Source organism: Cygnus atratus, chromosome 25 (assembly GCF_013377495.2).
Source record: "Cygnus atratus isolate AKBS03 ecotype Queensland, Australia chromosome 25, CAtr_DNAZoo_HiC_assembly, whole genome shotgun sequence".
NCBI lineage: Eukaryota > Metazoa > Chordata > Aves > Anseriformes > Anatidae > Cygnus > Cygnus atratus.
This window is the reverse complement of record NC_066386.1, coordinates 3,004,801-3,018,229: the sequence shown is the minus strand read 5'-3', so window position 1 is coordinate 3,018,229 and position 13,429 is coordinate 3,004,801. Positions and strand designations below refer to the sequence as shown.

The window sequence follows — 13,429 nt, the reverse complement described above, 5'->3', positions numbered from 1 at the left end:
GTGCCCATGGGTCCATATGGGGCCCGACCCACTCATGAAGAGCTGGGGGGCCCACCCCGCACGCACGGCTCCCCAGGGGACCTGGCCCACGGGTGGCGGTTTGCATGGGGCCCCCACTCACGTACACGGCTCTGTTTGGGGTCCCCACTAAATGCAGGCATCCACACGGGACCTGACCCACGTGCGAAGGGCTGTGGGTCCCAACCCATGTGCACGGCCCCACGGGGACCCTGACCCCTGCTCACAGCCCCACAGGGACCCTAATCCCTGCGCACAGCCCCCCAGGGACCCTGACCCACGCACGGGACGTCCCTCGTGCGTGGGCACGGGTGGGAGCGGGGCGCGATGCCGCGTCCCGGCGGGCAGCAGCCGGAGCTCTGCCATCGGTTCCCACCAGCAGGGCAGGGCCTGGCTCCCGTGGGACCCCCCCCGGCCCCCAACTACCTCCCAAAGCGGACACGGGGGGGGCCCGATCGCTGCCCTCGCCGCTCCCTAACGCTCTCTCTCCTCTCCCCGCACCGCCCGCAGGGCGCCGGCCCCGGGCGTTAATGCGCCGCCGGGCCGACCGCTGGGACGCAGCGCGGAGCCATGGAGGGGCCCGGCCAGGTAGGGAGACCCCGGCCCCGCCGCTGCGCCCCGGCCCCCGGCCGCCCCGCTGAGCCCCCCCCCGCCACTCTCTGCCCCGCAGGACGCCGAGGAGACGATGCGGAGAAACCTGGACCCCGAGGGCTACGAGGACCCGGGGATAAAGGGCTCGAGGATGTCGCTGGAGGAGACGAGCAGTGAGTGGCACTGACGGGCGGAGGGGGGAGCTGGGGGCGCAGGGGGTGGCGGGGGTGCTACGTGGGGGCCAGCGGGGCAGGGGCGATGGAACCGGCACTGGCATTGCATGGCTGGCGGCACTGCATGGGCACCGGTGTCAGACGGGCACCAGCGTTGCGGAGGTGACAGCATTGCACGGAAGGGTGTTGCACGAGCGGTGGTGCTGCACGGGCACCTGGGCTGCACGGGGACCGGCACCCTATGGGCGCTGGCATGGCCTGGGCGCTGGAGGTTCAAGGGCGCACCTTGCACAGATTTCTGGGGGTGTCAGCGCTGCACGGGCACCGGCGTTGCATGGGCACCGGCAGTGCATGGGTGCTAGCGTTGTGCAGGCGTGTTGCACGGGCACTCCGGTTGCACAGGTGCATTGCAAGGGTGCCAGCATCACATGGGTGCCAGCGTTGCATGGGCAGTGGTGTTGCATGGGTACCTGCGTTGCATAGGCGTGTTGCATGGGCACCGACATTGCAAGGGTGCAGGCGTTGCATGGGTGCTGTCATTGCATGAGCACTGGTGTTGCACGGGTGCCAGTGTTGCACAGGTGTGTTGCATGGGCACCCGCGTTGCATGGGTGCCGACGTTGCACGAGTGCCAGCATTGCATGGGTGGCGGCGTTGCATGGGTGCCAACATTTAATGAACACTGGCATTCCATGGGTGCCAGCATTGCACAGGCATGTTGCACGGGCACCAGCACTGCATGGGTGCCAGCACGGCTTGCTGAAACCCTGGATGTTGCTGGCGGGTGCAGGAGACGTGGCCAAGCCTGGGGACACCGGGGTCCTTGTGTGGACGGCGAGGGGCGTTCAGAGGGGTCTCGTTGCCCCTCTTCCTTCCTGCAGCCGGGTTTTTGTGCTCGATGAAGCGGGGTGGCTCCTCTCCAGTCCCCGCCGGCTGCCGCCGTGCATCCTGAAGGTCTCGGTGTCCCCAGCTCCCCGGGTCCCCTCCATGGGGTGATGCCGGGTGGTGACGTTGGCCACGGGGTGGGGTGGTGGCTGTCCCCGTCCCGCGCCCACCCGAGGTAACGCTGCCGCCCGTTCTGCGCAGGGGCCGGCGGCGGCACCGGGCCCCCTTTGGCCGCGCGGAGGGTGAGAGGCGAGGACCTGGCGCCCCTGCGGTGAGTCCCACTCGCGGCTCGGCCCCGGGAGGCCACCGGCACCCACGGGCGCACGGCGCTCACCCGCCCGTCCCCGCCGTGTGTGTTTTGCAGCCGGTATTTGCCCAGCCACCGGGGATCCTATGACCTGGACGGGAGGAGGCGCACGGCCGGGGCCCCCCCGGGACGGGTCAGCCGCCGTGGCGGAGGGCAGAGTGAGTGACCCGGCCCCGGCGCCCCCCCCCCGGCCCCTCTGCCACCTTCAGCCCCGCGAGGCGGCCGTCACCCAGGCGTCGGGGCGTGCCGCAGGGTGACCGCGGCCGCTTGCCCGTAATCGCCCGCTGATTGAGGATAAATAAAGGCTTTGTTTGGGGTGAGGACAAGAACCACTCGGAGCTGAACGCCGGCTGGCGCTGGGCGGCTCAGCGGTGGCAGCGGGCCGGGACGAGGACGAGCTCGGCGCGTGCCCACGTGCCCTCAGGGACACCAGTGGGGACGCGCCCGTCCCCGCTGGCATGCGGGTGGCATCCCGGCAGAGCGGGATGCGGGCCTTTCGGTGTCACCGCGGCCTGGCGGGGGACACGGGAGACCGTGTTGGTCCCCAGAATGGGCGCAGCAGGGACAGGGACGTTCTGCCCCCCCGGGGGCTGTACCGGTGTTTACTGTCAGCAAAGGCAAAGTGCTGTGGGGTTTATGGTGCACACAGGGTGTGGGGCCGGCCCGCCACCCGCACCCAGGCTTTATAGGGCAGGAACGCATGGGGAGCGCGGGGGGGAGCGCAGGTAGGCAGGGAACAGGGACAGGGGACGCTGCGCTCTTGGGATTGTGCTGGCTGGGGACAAACTGTCCCCGTCTCCATCCCTGTCCCCATTCTGGTACACCCCGGGGTGCGGGACCGGGGCTGTGCCAGCTGCGGGGCAGCGCGTGGCCTCATCCAGCCCAGCACCGGGCGCTGTCCCCAGGGGCTGTCACCCTGCCCCGGAGCGGGGAACCAGCAGGGCAGAGGTGACAGGGGGACACATCCAGCACCCCCCAGCTGGGTGTTGGGGATGGGGGCGATGGGGGGGACACCTCCGACAGACCCCGTGGGGCTGGAGGGGGGTGTCAGGACCAGCTAACGCGGCGCTGGCTCCGCTCGCAGCTCCGTCGGTGACCGATGTGGACCTGGAGGCGGCAGGGAGCAGGCGGCTCGTGTCCCGGTGGGACACCCATGAGGTGGGTGCTGACACCCACCAGCTGGGTGCTGCGTGTGCCCCTGGGACCCCCCCCCCCCGCCCTTCATTCCCACTCCCGGGGAGGGCAGATTGCTGCAAGGACGGTGCCAAACCCCGGTGACACCGGGACCTGGGGGGTCCCATCCGTGGTGGGTGGCACTGCTGCAGCTTTGGGACACCCAGGGGTTCCCGGTGAGGGGTGGGGGGGGCTCTGACACCCCTGTGGCTGCGGCCGCAGGTCTACACGGAGCTGCACGAGCTGGTCATGGACAGCAAGAAGGAGCTGTGCTGGATGGAGGCCGGCCGCTGGCTCCAGCTGGAGGAGAACTTCACGGCCGGCGGGGACTGGGGCCAGCCCCACATCTCCTTCCTGACCTACCGCAGCCTCCTGGACCTGCACCGCGCCCTCGCCAGAGGTGGGGACACCACCGGGGTCGGGTGGGTTGGTGGGGACCCCCAGGGCGGTCGGTCGGTGACGGTGGCGTCCCCGCAGGCGCTGTGCTCCTCGACGTGGCGGCCACCTCGCTGGCGGCCGTTGCGCACGTGCTCATCGAGCAGATGATCTACGAGGGGCAGATCAAGCCGCAGGACAGGGAGGACATCCTGAGGACGCTGCTGCTGCAGCACAAGTACGGCCGGGGACCCTAAGGGCTGTGGGGGGAGTTTCGGGGGGGGGGGGGTGTTGTCCCACCTCACGCCGTCCCCCCGCTGCTCGCAGGCACCCCAGCGAGGCCGAGTCGGTGTGGACACTGCCGCCGGCGCAGCTGCAGCGCTCGGGCACGGTGCCGGTGGAGACGGAGCAGCCGCTGCTGCGGGAGCACCAGGCCCTGGAGATGCGGGCGCTGGACGGGGCTGAGCAGGTGAGCGGGGGGGGGGGTGTCCTGGGGTTGGGGTCCTGGGGGGGGTCATGCTGCAGGGAGGGCACCCACAGGCACCCGTGGGCACCACACGCCTGCGCTCTGTGTGCGGGTGGCTCTCGCCCTGGTGTGTGCGCACACGCTTGCACGTGCACGCATGCACTCTTGCAGAGGCAGATGCACGCACACACACGCACACCTGCACTTTTGGGGTCACACACATGCACGTGGGTGTGCTGTGGAGGAGAAGGGGCAGAGGTGGCAGCAAGGGAGCTGGGCTTGCAGGGACAGAGCAGCACATGTGGGGGACACAAAGGGATGGAGCGGGACATGGGGGGGACATGTGGGGACACAAAGGGGATGGGGCAAGACATGGAGGGGACACGCAGGGGACACACAAGGGACATGCAGGGGACATGTGGGGGACACACAGGTGACGTGCAGGGGATGGAGAGGGACACACAGGGGACACGCAGGGGACACGCAGGGGATGGATTGGGACACAAGGGACAGCCACCAGCCGACTCCTGCCATTCTGCCCGCAACAGACCCCAAGTGGGACCAGGCCCGGGCCCCAGCTCCCCGAGAAGCTCCCTGAGGATGCCGAGGCCACGCTGGTCCTCGTGGGTGAGTGCCCGGGGTGCTGCGGGTGCAGGATCAGGCCCGTGGCTGGGGTGCATGGGGGGGCTTTGCCGCCGGCCCCTCGCTGCCTCGCTGCTTGCTCACTTGCTGCTTTTCTTGCACTTTTTTCTACTCCCCCCCCCCATCCTCAGCCCTCGCCACCTCCTGCTCAGCGCTGCTCCCTGTCCCGCTGTCCCCCCATTCCCCTGCCTCCCTGTCCCCATGCCCCCGTGTCCTCATGTTCCCAGTTCTCCACTCATGTCCCTAAGTCCCCCATGTTCCCATGCCCCAGTGTCCCTGTGCCTGTGTCCCCATATCTCTGTGTCCCCATGTCCCCGTGTCCCCATGTCCCCATGTCCCCATGTCTCTGTGCCCCATGTCCTAACCCTTTTGTCCCCCCACATTCCCGTGCCTCTGTGTCCCTGTGCCTTCATGTAACCGTCTCCCTGTGTCCCCATGTCCCCATTTCCCAACGTCCCCATATCCCAATGTGTCCATGTCCCCATGCTCCTGTCCCCACCTCCCTGTGCCCCACGTCCCCATGCCCGACCCTCCCTGACCCCGTCACATCCCCCCCCCAGGCTGCGCAGCCTTCCTGGAGCAGCCGACGCTGGCCTTCGTGCGCCTGAGGGACGCGGTGACGATGGATGCTGTCCTCAACGTGCCCCTGCCCGTGCGCTTCCTCTTCGTGGTGCTGGGCCCCGACAGCCCCCACGTCAGCTACCATGAGATCGGCCGCACCATCGCCACCATGATGTCCGAGAGGGTACGGCCCGCCTGTCCCCGGCACCGCCATCGGCACCGCCACCAGCACTGTCACCAGCACTGCCACCAGCACCACCACCAGCACCGCCACCGCCTGGCCCTGAGCTCCCCAGGGTCCCCAGACTGGGGGCTGCACCCTCTAGCAGGGCTCGTCACCCCCCGCCATGTCCCTCTCTGTCCCCATGTCCCCGTGCAGCCCTGTCCCCGTGTCCCCGTACAGCCCTGTCCCCATATGCCTGTGTGCCCATGCACCTCTGTCCCCCGTGTCCCCATGCTCCAGTGGCTCTGTGCCCCCATATCTGCCCGTTCCCATGTGTGCAAGGACCTGTGGCCCCATGTCCCCCATGTCCCCATATTGCCACGTCCCTATGGTCCCGTGGCCCCACGCCCTTGTGTCCCCGTTCCCCTCTGTCCCAGGGTGCACATCCCCATGGCCCTGTGTGCTCCTACAGCCCCGTGTCCGTGTGCCCCGTGTCCCCCATGTCCCCCCAACATCCCCATATCCCCCCATATCCCCGTGTCCCTCCACATCCCCACCACCCCATGCCTCCATTCCCCCCATGTCCCCAGGCTCCTGTGTCCCCACATTCCCAGGTCCCCATGGCCCCAGTGCCCTCAAGTCCCCATGCTCCAGTGTCCCATGTCCCCATCCCACTCTGTCCCCATCCTACCATGTCCCCATGTCCCCAGGCCTGTTTCCCCACATCCCCAGGTCCCCATGGCCCCAGTGTCCCATGTCCCCATCCCTCTGTGTCCCCATGTCCCCAGGTCCCTGTGTCCCCACGTTCTCGAGTCCCCAAGGCCCCAGTGTCCCAGGTCCTCATGGCCCCAGTGTCCCATGTCCCCATCCCACTCTGTCCCCATGACCCTATGCCCCGTGGCCCCAGCCCCCCGTGTGCCCCCAGCCCCACGCCCCCCCGCGTCCCCACAGTGCCCCATTCCCACGGGGGCTGCGGGGGCGACCAACCTCCATCCCCGGCCATCCCCTCAGGTTTTCCGCCGCGACGCCTACCTGGCCGAGGGCCGCCAGGACCTGCTGCGGGGGGTCGAGGCCTTCCTGGAGGCCAGCATCGTGCTGCCGCCCACTGAGACCCCCAACGAGCAGCACCTGCGCAGCCTGGTGCCGCTGCAGCGCCAGCTGCTCCGCCGCCGCTACCAGCACCCCGAGAAGGCCCCCGAGGACTTCCTAAAGGAGATGTGTACGTCCCGGGGACACCCCATAACACCCCCACCGGGTCCCCTCGGTCCCGTCCCCATGGCTGGCGGGACGACCTTCTTTGTGTGTCCCCAGGGACCAAGAGCGAGGAGCCGGAGGACGACGACCCGCTGCGCAGGACGGGGCGCCCCTTCGGGGGGCTGGTGCGGGACATCCGCCGCCGCTACCCCAAATATCTCAGCGACATCAAGGACGCCCTCAGCCCGCAGTGCTTGGCCGCCGTCATCTTCATCTACTTCGCGGCACTGTCCCCTGCTGTCACCTTCGGAGGCTTGCTGGGTAAGGGGGGGGACGCGTGTGGGGACAGACGTCCCCTGGTCGGGCGCATGGGGTGCCACTGCCTGCAGCGCCGTCCCCGGGGTGTCAAGGGGTGTGGGATGGGGGGCACATGGTGCTGTGTCCCTCCCCCGGGGAAATAACGGGCTCTGCCCCCCCCAGGTGAGAAGACCAAGGGCATGATGGGGGTGTCGGAGCTGCTCATCTCCACCTGTGTGCAGTGCGTCCTCTTCAGCATCCTCAGCGCCCAGCCCCTGCTCGTCGTCGGCTTCTCAGGGCCCCTGCTGGTCTTCGAGGAAGCCTTCTTCTCGGTGGGTGCTGTCCCCCCCCTGCAGGCACCCCCTGCCTTGGGGTGTCCCCGTGAGCCCCCGGGGGAGGCCCGGGGTGCTGCACCGGGGGGTGGCACATGGCGGGTGTCAGGCAGGCAGTGTCACCTGGGGGATGGCTCTTTTTGGGATGGCACAGGGGTGATGCCACATCAGGTGTGGTTCTTTTTGGGGTGGCACAGGGTGATGCCACATGGATGGTGCCTTGCAGGTGAGGTGGCATGGGGGATGCTCCGTGGGTGATGCCATGAGGGTGGTGCCACATGGGTGATGGCACAGGGGTGATGCCACGTAGGGGGTGGCACTTTTGGGATGCCAACTGGGCCATCCCACACGAATGGTGCCACAAAGGGGAAGCTGCTTGGGGGGATGCCACATGGGGGATGTCACTTGGGTGACACCATGCGGGCGATGCCATTTGGGTGCAGCCAAGCGGGCAACCCCGCTGGCTGCTGCTGCCCCAGGGGATGCGGGACCACCACAGAGCCCCACGATGCTGGCGGACACACGTGGGGCTGATGGGGCCATGTCCCCTGGTGCCCAGTTCTGTGAGGGCCAGGGCTTGGAGTACATCGTGGGACGGGTGTGGATCGGCTTCTGGCTCATCCTGCTGGTGCTGGTGGTGGTGGCCTGCGAGGGCAGCTTCCTGGTGCGCTACCTGTCCCGCTACACCCAGGAGATCTTCTCCTTCCTCATCTCCCTCATCTTCATCTACGAGACCTTCGTCAAGCTCATCACGGTGAGGGGCGCGGGGGCCGTGAGCGGGGAGGGGACTGTGGGGTGGGGTCCCCATCTGGGTCCTGTGTGCCCAAGGGCTGCAGCAGGGATGGAGCCATCCCCGCAGCGTTTTCTCCCCTTCCCTAGCACCTTCCCACCCCGTCCTTCTCCCCACGGTTTGGGTTTGGGGCAGGCATGCCTCACGCAGGAGCTGCTGGGGACTCCCTGTTTTTGCCCTCATCCCCCAGCTCGGACCCTCCCCATGCAGTCTGTTACAGCGGGACGGTGTCACCCTGGGTGCCCGCGGGGACACCTCGGGTGCTGCCCCATCCCCCGGCTGTCCCTGACCCCTCTCCCCCTGCCCAGATCTTCAGGGCGCACCCCCTGCAGCGGGTCTACAACGTGCAGGCCACCGTCACCCCCAACGTGGCCGAGCCCAACACGGCTCTGCTCTCCCTCGTCCTGATGGCCGGCACCTTCTTCCTCGCTCTCTTCCTCCGCAAGTTCAAGAACAGCGCCTTCCTGCCCGGCAAGGTGGGCACGGGGGGCTGCAGGACTGAGGGGGACACCGGGGGCACGGCATCGTCACCCCCCCAAACACACACACACACGGGGGGGACCCTTGGGTGGGGATGGGGGACGTATGGGTGGGCTTAACGGGGGCGGGGGACATATGGGGTATGGGTGGGCTTACCGTGGGCGCGGTGTCCCCGCAGGTCCGGCGCCTGATCGGGGACTTTGGGGTGCCCATCTCCATCTTCATCATGGCGCTGGCTGACTTCTTCATCAAGGACACCTACACGCAGGTCCGGGGGGGACGGAACCCCAGATGTCCCCAACAAGGGGACATGGAGCTGGGTGGGCGGGGGAAATGGGGGGGACCCCAGGGTGCAAGCAGGGGGGCGCCCATGACCCCTGGGTGCCCGTGGGGTGCCTTGAGCCCCCTGCCGCTCACCCCCAATCTGTGGTCCCATGCAGAAATTGAAGGTCCCCAAGGGGCTGGAGGTGACCAACTCGACGGCCCGGGGCTGGTTTATCAACCCCATGGGGAAGGCAAACTCGTTCCCCATCTGGATGATGTTCGCCTCCGTGGTGCCCGCCCTGCTGGTCTTCATCCTCATCTTCCTCGAGACGCAGATCACCACGTGAGGGCAAGGGGGAAGGGGACACGATGGCGGGGTGGGGACGGAGGGGACCTGCCCAGGGGACCTTCCCAACCCACACGTCCCCTCCGTCCTCGCAGCCTCATCGTCAGCAAGCCCGAGAGGAAACTGGTGAAAGGCTCGGGCTTCCACCTGGACCTGCTGCTGATCGTGGCCATGGGTGGCGTGGCGGCGCTCTTCGGCATGCCATGGCTCAGCGCCACCACCGTGCGCACCATCACGCACGCCAACGCGCTCACCGTCATGAGCAAATCCTCAGCGGGGGGCGAGAAGCCCCAGATCCTGGAGGTCAAGGAGCAGCGCATCAGCGGCCTGCTGGTGGCCGTGCTGATCGGTGAGCGCGGGAGGGGGCACGGGGAGAGGAGACCCCCCCTTCATGCCACTGCGGTGGTCCCTGACAGCTCCGTGTCCCCCCCAGGGGTCTCCATCCTGATGGAGCCCGTCCTGAAGTACATCCCGCTGGCCGTTCTCTTCGGCATCTTCCTCTACATGGGCGTCACCTCGCTCTTCGGCATCCAGCTCTTTGACCGCATCCTGCTCCTGCTGATGCCCCCCAAGTACCACCCCAAGGAGGTCTACGTCACCCGGGTGAGCGAGCCCTGGGTCATCTGAGGGGCTTGGGGGCACCCCGAGCTGGTCCTGCTGTTGGTTGGGGCTCCCCAAAAAGCCTCCTCTGTCTGTCCGTGCCGGGTCATCAGTCCTGCTCCCCCTCTCCCTCTGCCCACCCCCCCAGGATGGGTGCTGGAGGCTGTCCCCACCACCCTGACCCCTTTTTTCCCCGCAGGTGAAGACGTGGCGGATGCACCTCTTCACCCTCACCCAGATCCTTGTCCTGGCGCTGCTGTGGGGGGTGAAGGCCAGCCCGGCCTCTCTGGCGCTGCCCTTCGTCCTCATCCTCACTGTGCCACTGCGCCGCTTCCTGCTGCCCAAGATCTTCCGCGAGATCGAGCTCAAATGTGTACGTAGCCCTGGCACAGGATGGGAGCCACCGATGGGACCCCATCCCTGTCCCCATCCCCGTCCCCGTCCCCTGTCCACATGCCTTCCCCATCTCCATCCCCATCCCTGTCCCCATCCCATTCCCATCCCTGTCCATCTCCCTGTCACTGTCCCTGTCCCCGTCCCAAATCCCAACCTACTCCTCATCCCTGTCCCCATCCATCTCCCTGTCTTTGTGCCCATCTCCATCCTCATCCCTGTCCCTGTCACCATCCATCTCCCTGTCTTTGTGCCCATCTCCATCCTCATCCCTGTCCCTGTCACCATCCCAATCCCCATTCCATCCATCTACCTGTCCCCTATCATCATCCTCATTGTCATCCTCATCCTCATCCTCATCCTCATTCCTGTTCCCATCTCCATCCTCTTCCTGCCCCATCCCCATCCCGTCCCGTCCCGTGTCATCCTGTCCCATCCCATCCCATCCCATCCCACCCCCCCCCCCCACCCCGTCCCCCCCCTGACGCCCCCTCCCGCCCCCAGCTGGACGCGGATGACGCGGTGGTGACCTTCGAGGAGGCGGAGGGCCAGGACGTGTACAACGAGGTGCAGATGCCCAGCTAAGGGCTTGTTCCAGCCTCCCCACCCCCCCGCCTGTAGATCCGCCGCCCCCCCCCCCCCCCGGGACGCCGCTTTCGCCCCGTGGAGCCGTTTTCGAGCCGTTTTCTCCCTTTCTCTGCCCTTTTCTGCAGCGGGAGCAACCCCCCCCCGCTCCCACCGGCACCCCCCCGGGGCAGGGATGTAAATAAGGCAGCAAAGGGGGGAGATGTTTGCAATGGAGGTAATCGTGGTAAAAAAAAAAAAAAACACAGAAAAAAAATAGTAATAATAATGCTGATGCTTCTGCAGGTAGGGCTTGCTCAGAACACAAGGAAAATCAAAAAAAAAAAAAAAAGATGCAAAAAGCACTTAAAACTAGGACCAAAAAAAAGCAGCTGCGAGGAGTGATCTGTATATTTGACTCTAGTGCCTGGGGGAGTTTGTAATTTATTTGGGAGGGCTGGGTGTGCTCCGTGTGCGTGTGTACGGGAGGGACGAGGCGTTGCAAGCGGCTGAGGAGCTGATTTATTGCCCTGCTCGGGGCCAAACCTGCCGGCGGGGGGGCAGGATTGGTGCTGGTGGCGCTCAGGGTCGCTGGGCACCCCCCCAGCCCTGCCCCGTCCCGCCGGGATCGCTCCCACACCGGCCCGGCCCCAGCTCCTACTGCAGCTGAGTGTGAGTGCGAGTGTGACCATGAGCGAGTGTGAGCATGAGCGAGGGTGTCAGTGTGAGCATGAGTGTGACCATAAACATGAGTATGTAAGCACATGGGAGCATGAGTTTGGACGAGTGAATGAGAGCATGAACAAGTGTGAGCATGAGCAAGAGTGTGTGACTGAGCACGGGTGTGAGCATGTGAGTGTGAGCATGTGAGCATGAACGAGTGAGAGTGTGAGCATGTGAGTGTGAGAATGAGCGTGTGTGAGTTTGAGCATGAGCGTGAGTGTGAGCATGAACATGAGTGTAAGCATGAGTGTGAGCATGAGTGTGAGTGAATGAGTGAGTGTGAACAAGAGCACGAGTGTGAGCATGAATGTGAGCGTGAGCATGAGCACAAGCACGAGCACAAGCATGAGCACAAGTGTGAGCACAAGTGTGAGTGTGAGTGTGCCTGGTTGGGCCGGGCGCCGCCGTTGTCCCCTTGCCCCCGGGGGCCGCTCGGGGCCGGGCCGGGCTCGTGCCCCCCTCCAGGGCTCGTGCCCGCAGCCCCCCCGGCCCATCGCGCCCCCCCCATCCCGTGCCCGGCTCTAATAAAGACTTGTGGACCCGAGGCCGGCCCCTTCCTTCCGCCCGCGAGCTGAAAAATAAAGAATTTCATAATTTAAGGGGAGCGGGGCTGGGGGGGGGCAGAGCCCGGGGCTGGGGGCTGCGGGGGGCCCCGGGGCCTGACATGGACCAAAGAGGAGGTGGCGTCACAGCGTCTTGTTGAGCCTTTATTTGTAAAGACAAAGTGATGAATAATGTAAGATAATATAAAATAGAATAAATAATATAGAATAGAATAATATACAGTAGAATAATATAAAATAGAATAAATGCTATAAAATAGAATAGAATAAAAATAAATAAAATAATAAAAAAAATAATTGAAATGAAATGAAATGAAATGAAATGAAAGGAAATGAAAGGAAAAGAAATAGAAATAGAAACAGAAATGATAGAAATAGAAATAGGAATAGGAATACAAGTAGAAATAATAGAAATAGAAATAATGGAAATAGAATTAGGAATGGGAATACGAATGGGAATACAAATGGGAGCAGCCGAGCCCTGGCCTGCCCACCGGAGGGGTTTCAGGGATCCGATCCCGTCGAGCCGAAGCCCCGCGATGCCGCAGGAGCAGGGCAGGGCAAGGGGTCCTGGGGGGCTGCTGGGTGCGGGGTCGGGACCGGGTGTTGGGGCCCTGGTGGTGGAAGTGACCCGGCCGCAGGGGGGGGCTCCGTGCTGCCCCCAGCAAGCATCGACCATTTTGGTTAAAAAAAAAATGAAAAATTAAAGACTGAAAACGTCAGCGTGCGTGTGCGTGGCCTGCCCGTCCGCAGGTATTTTGGTTCCCTTCCCTTCCATTTTCCTTTTATTTTTTTCCTTTTTTCTTTTCCTTCTTTTCATTTTTCCTCTCTTTTTTTTTTTCCTTTTCCCTCTATTTTTTTTCCTTTTTCCTCTCCCTTTTTTCCTTTTCCTCTTTTTTTTTGGGGGGGGGGGGGGAGGGCCTTTTGCAATTTTTCCCTGCTGCGCCACGGCGAGACGCGTCGCCTCACCCAGAGCAGGAGGCGCAGCTGTGGCCTCCCCATCCGTCCGTCCATCCGTCCGTCCATCCATCCGTCCGTCCATCCGTCCGTCCGTCCATCCATCCGTCCGTCCATCCGTCCGTCCATCCATCCGTCCGTCCATCTGTCCGTCCATCCATCCGTCCGTCCGTCCATCCGTCCGTCCGTCCGTCCGTCCATCCATCCGTCCGTCCGTCCATCCATCCGTCCGTCCATCTGTCCGTCCATCCATCCGTCCGTCCGTCCATCTATCCGTCCGTCCATCTGTCCGTCCATCCATCCGTCCCGTCCGTCCTTCTCGGGGCCGTGCGGTTTGTGCCGTGCGGGGCCGGCGCGTGGGGATGTCCGGGTGTGACCGAATTCACAGAGCGACCTGGATAAAATAGCTGTCTGTGGGTGAATTTACAAAATGTCGACGTTTAGAAAAGCCGAATTTGTAAAATGACGAGACGTGTGGCACAAACGCGTGACATGAGGACGTGTAACACGCACACGGGACACACAACACTCGTATGACATAAGAACACACGTTGCACGCACACATGACATTA

General features: G+C 64.8%; 1 protein-coding gene across 1 annotated transcript; it reads left to right on the top strand.

Moving 5' to 3' along the window:
- The first annotated feature begins 588 nt into the window (after positions 1-588).
- On the top strand, positions 589-10,635 carry LOC118261225 (band 3 anion transport protein). The gene is made up of 21 exons (XM_050715525.1): positions 589-606; positions 689-782; positions 1,869-1,938; positions 2,032-2,132; positions 3,059-3,132; positions 3,370-3,547; positions 3,625-3,760; positions 3,850-3,991; positions 4,537-4,615; positions 5,191-5,375; positions 6,366-6,609; positions 6,666-6,869; positions 7,029-7,177; positions 7,737-7,931; positions 8,276-8,443; positions 8,626-8,715; positions 8,888-9,054; positions 9,153-9,406; positions 9,491-9,660; positions 9,857-10,030; positions 10,555-10,635. Exons 1-21 carry the CDS (start codon positions 589-591, stop codon positions 10,633-10,635), a joined length of 2,973 nt encoding a protein of 990 aa, XP_050571482.1.
- Positions 10,636-13,429: the final 2,794 nt, after the last annotated feature.

Bases quoted from the DNA above. Each gene is read 5' to 3' on its own strand.
- LOC118261225 (XM_050715525.1), top strand. The intron at 783-1,868 runs GTGAGTGGCACT...CGTTCTGCGCAG, and splicing joins GTCGCTGGAGGAGACGAGCA to GGGCCGGCGGCGGCACCGGG. The intron at 2,133-3,058 runs GTGAGTGACCCG...CTCCGCTCGCAG, and splicing joins CCGCCGTGGCGGAGGGCAGA to CTCCGTCGGTGACCGATGTG.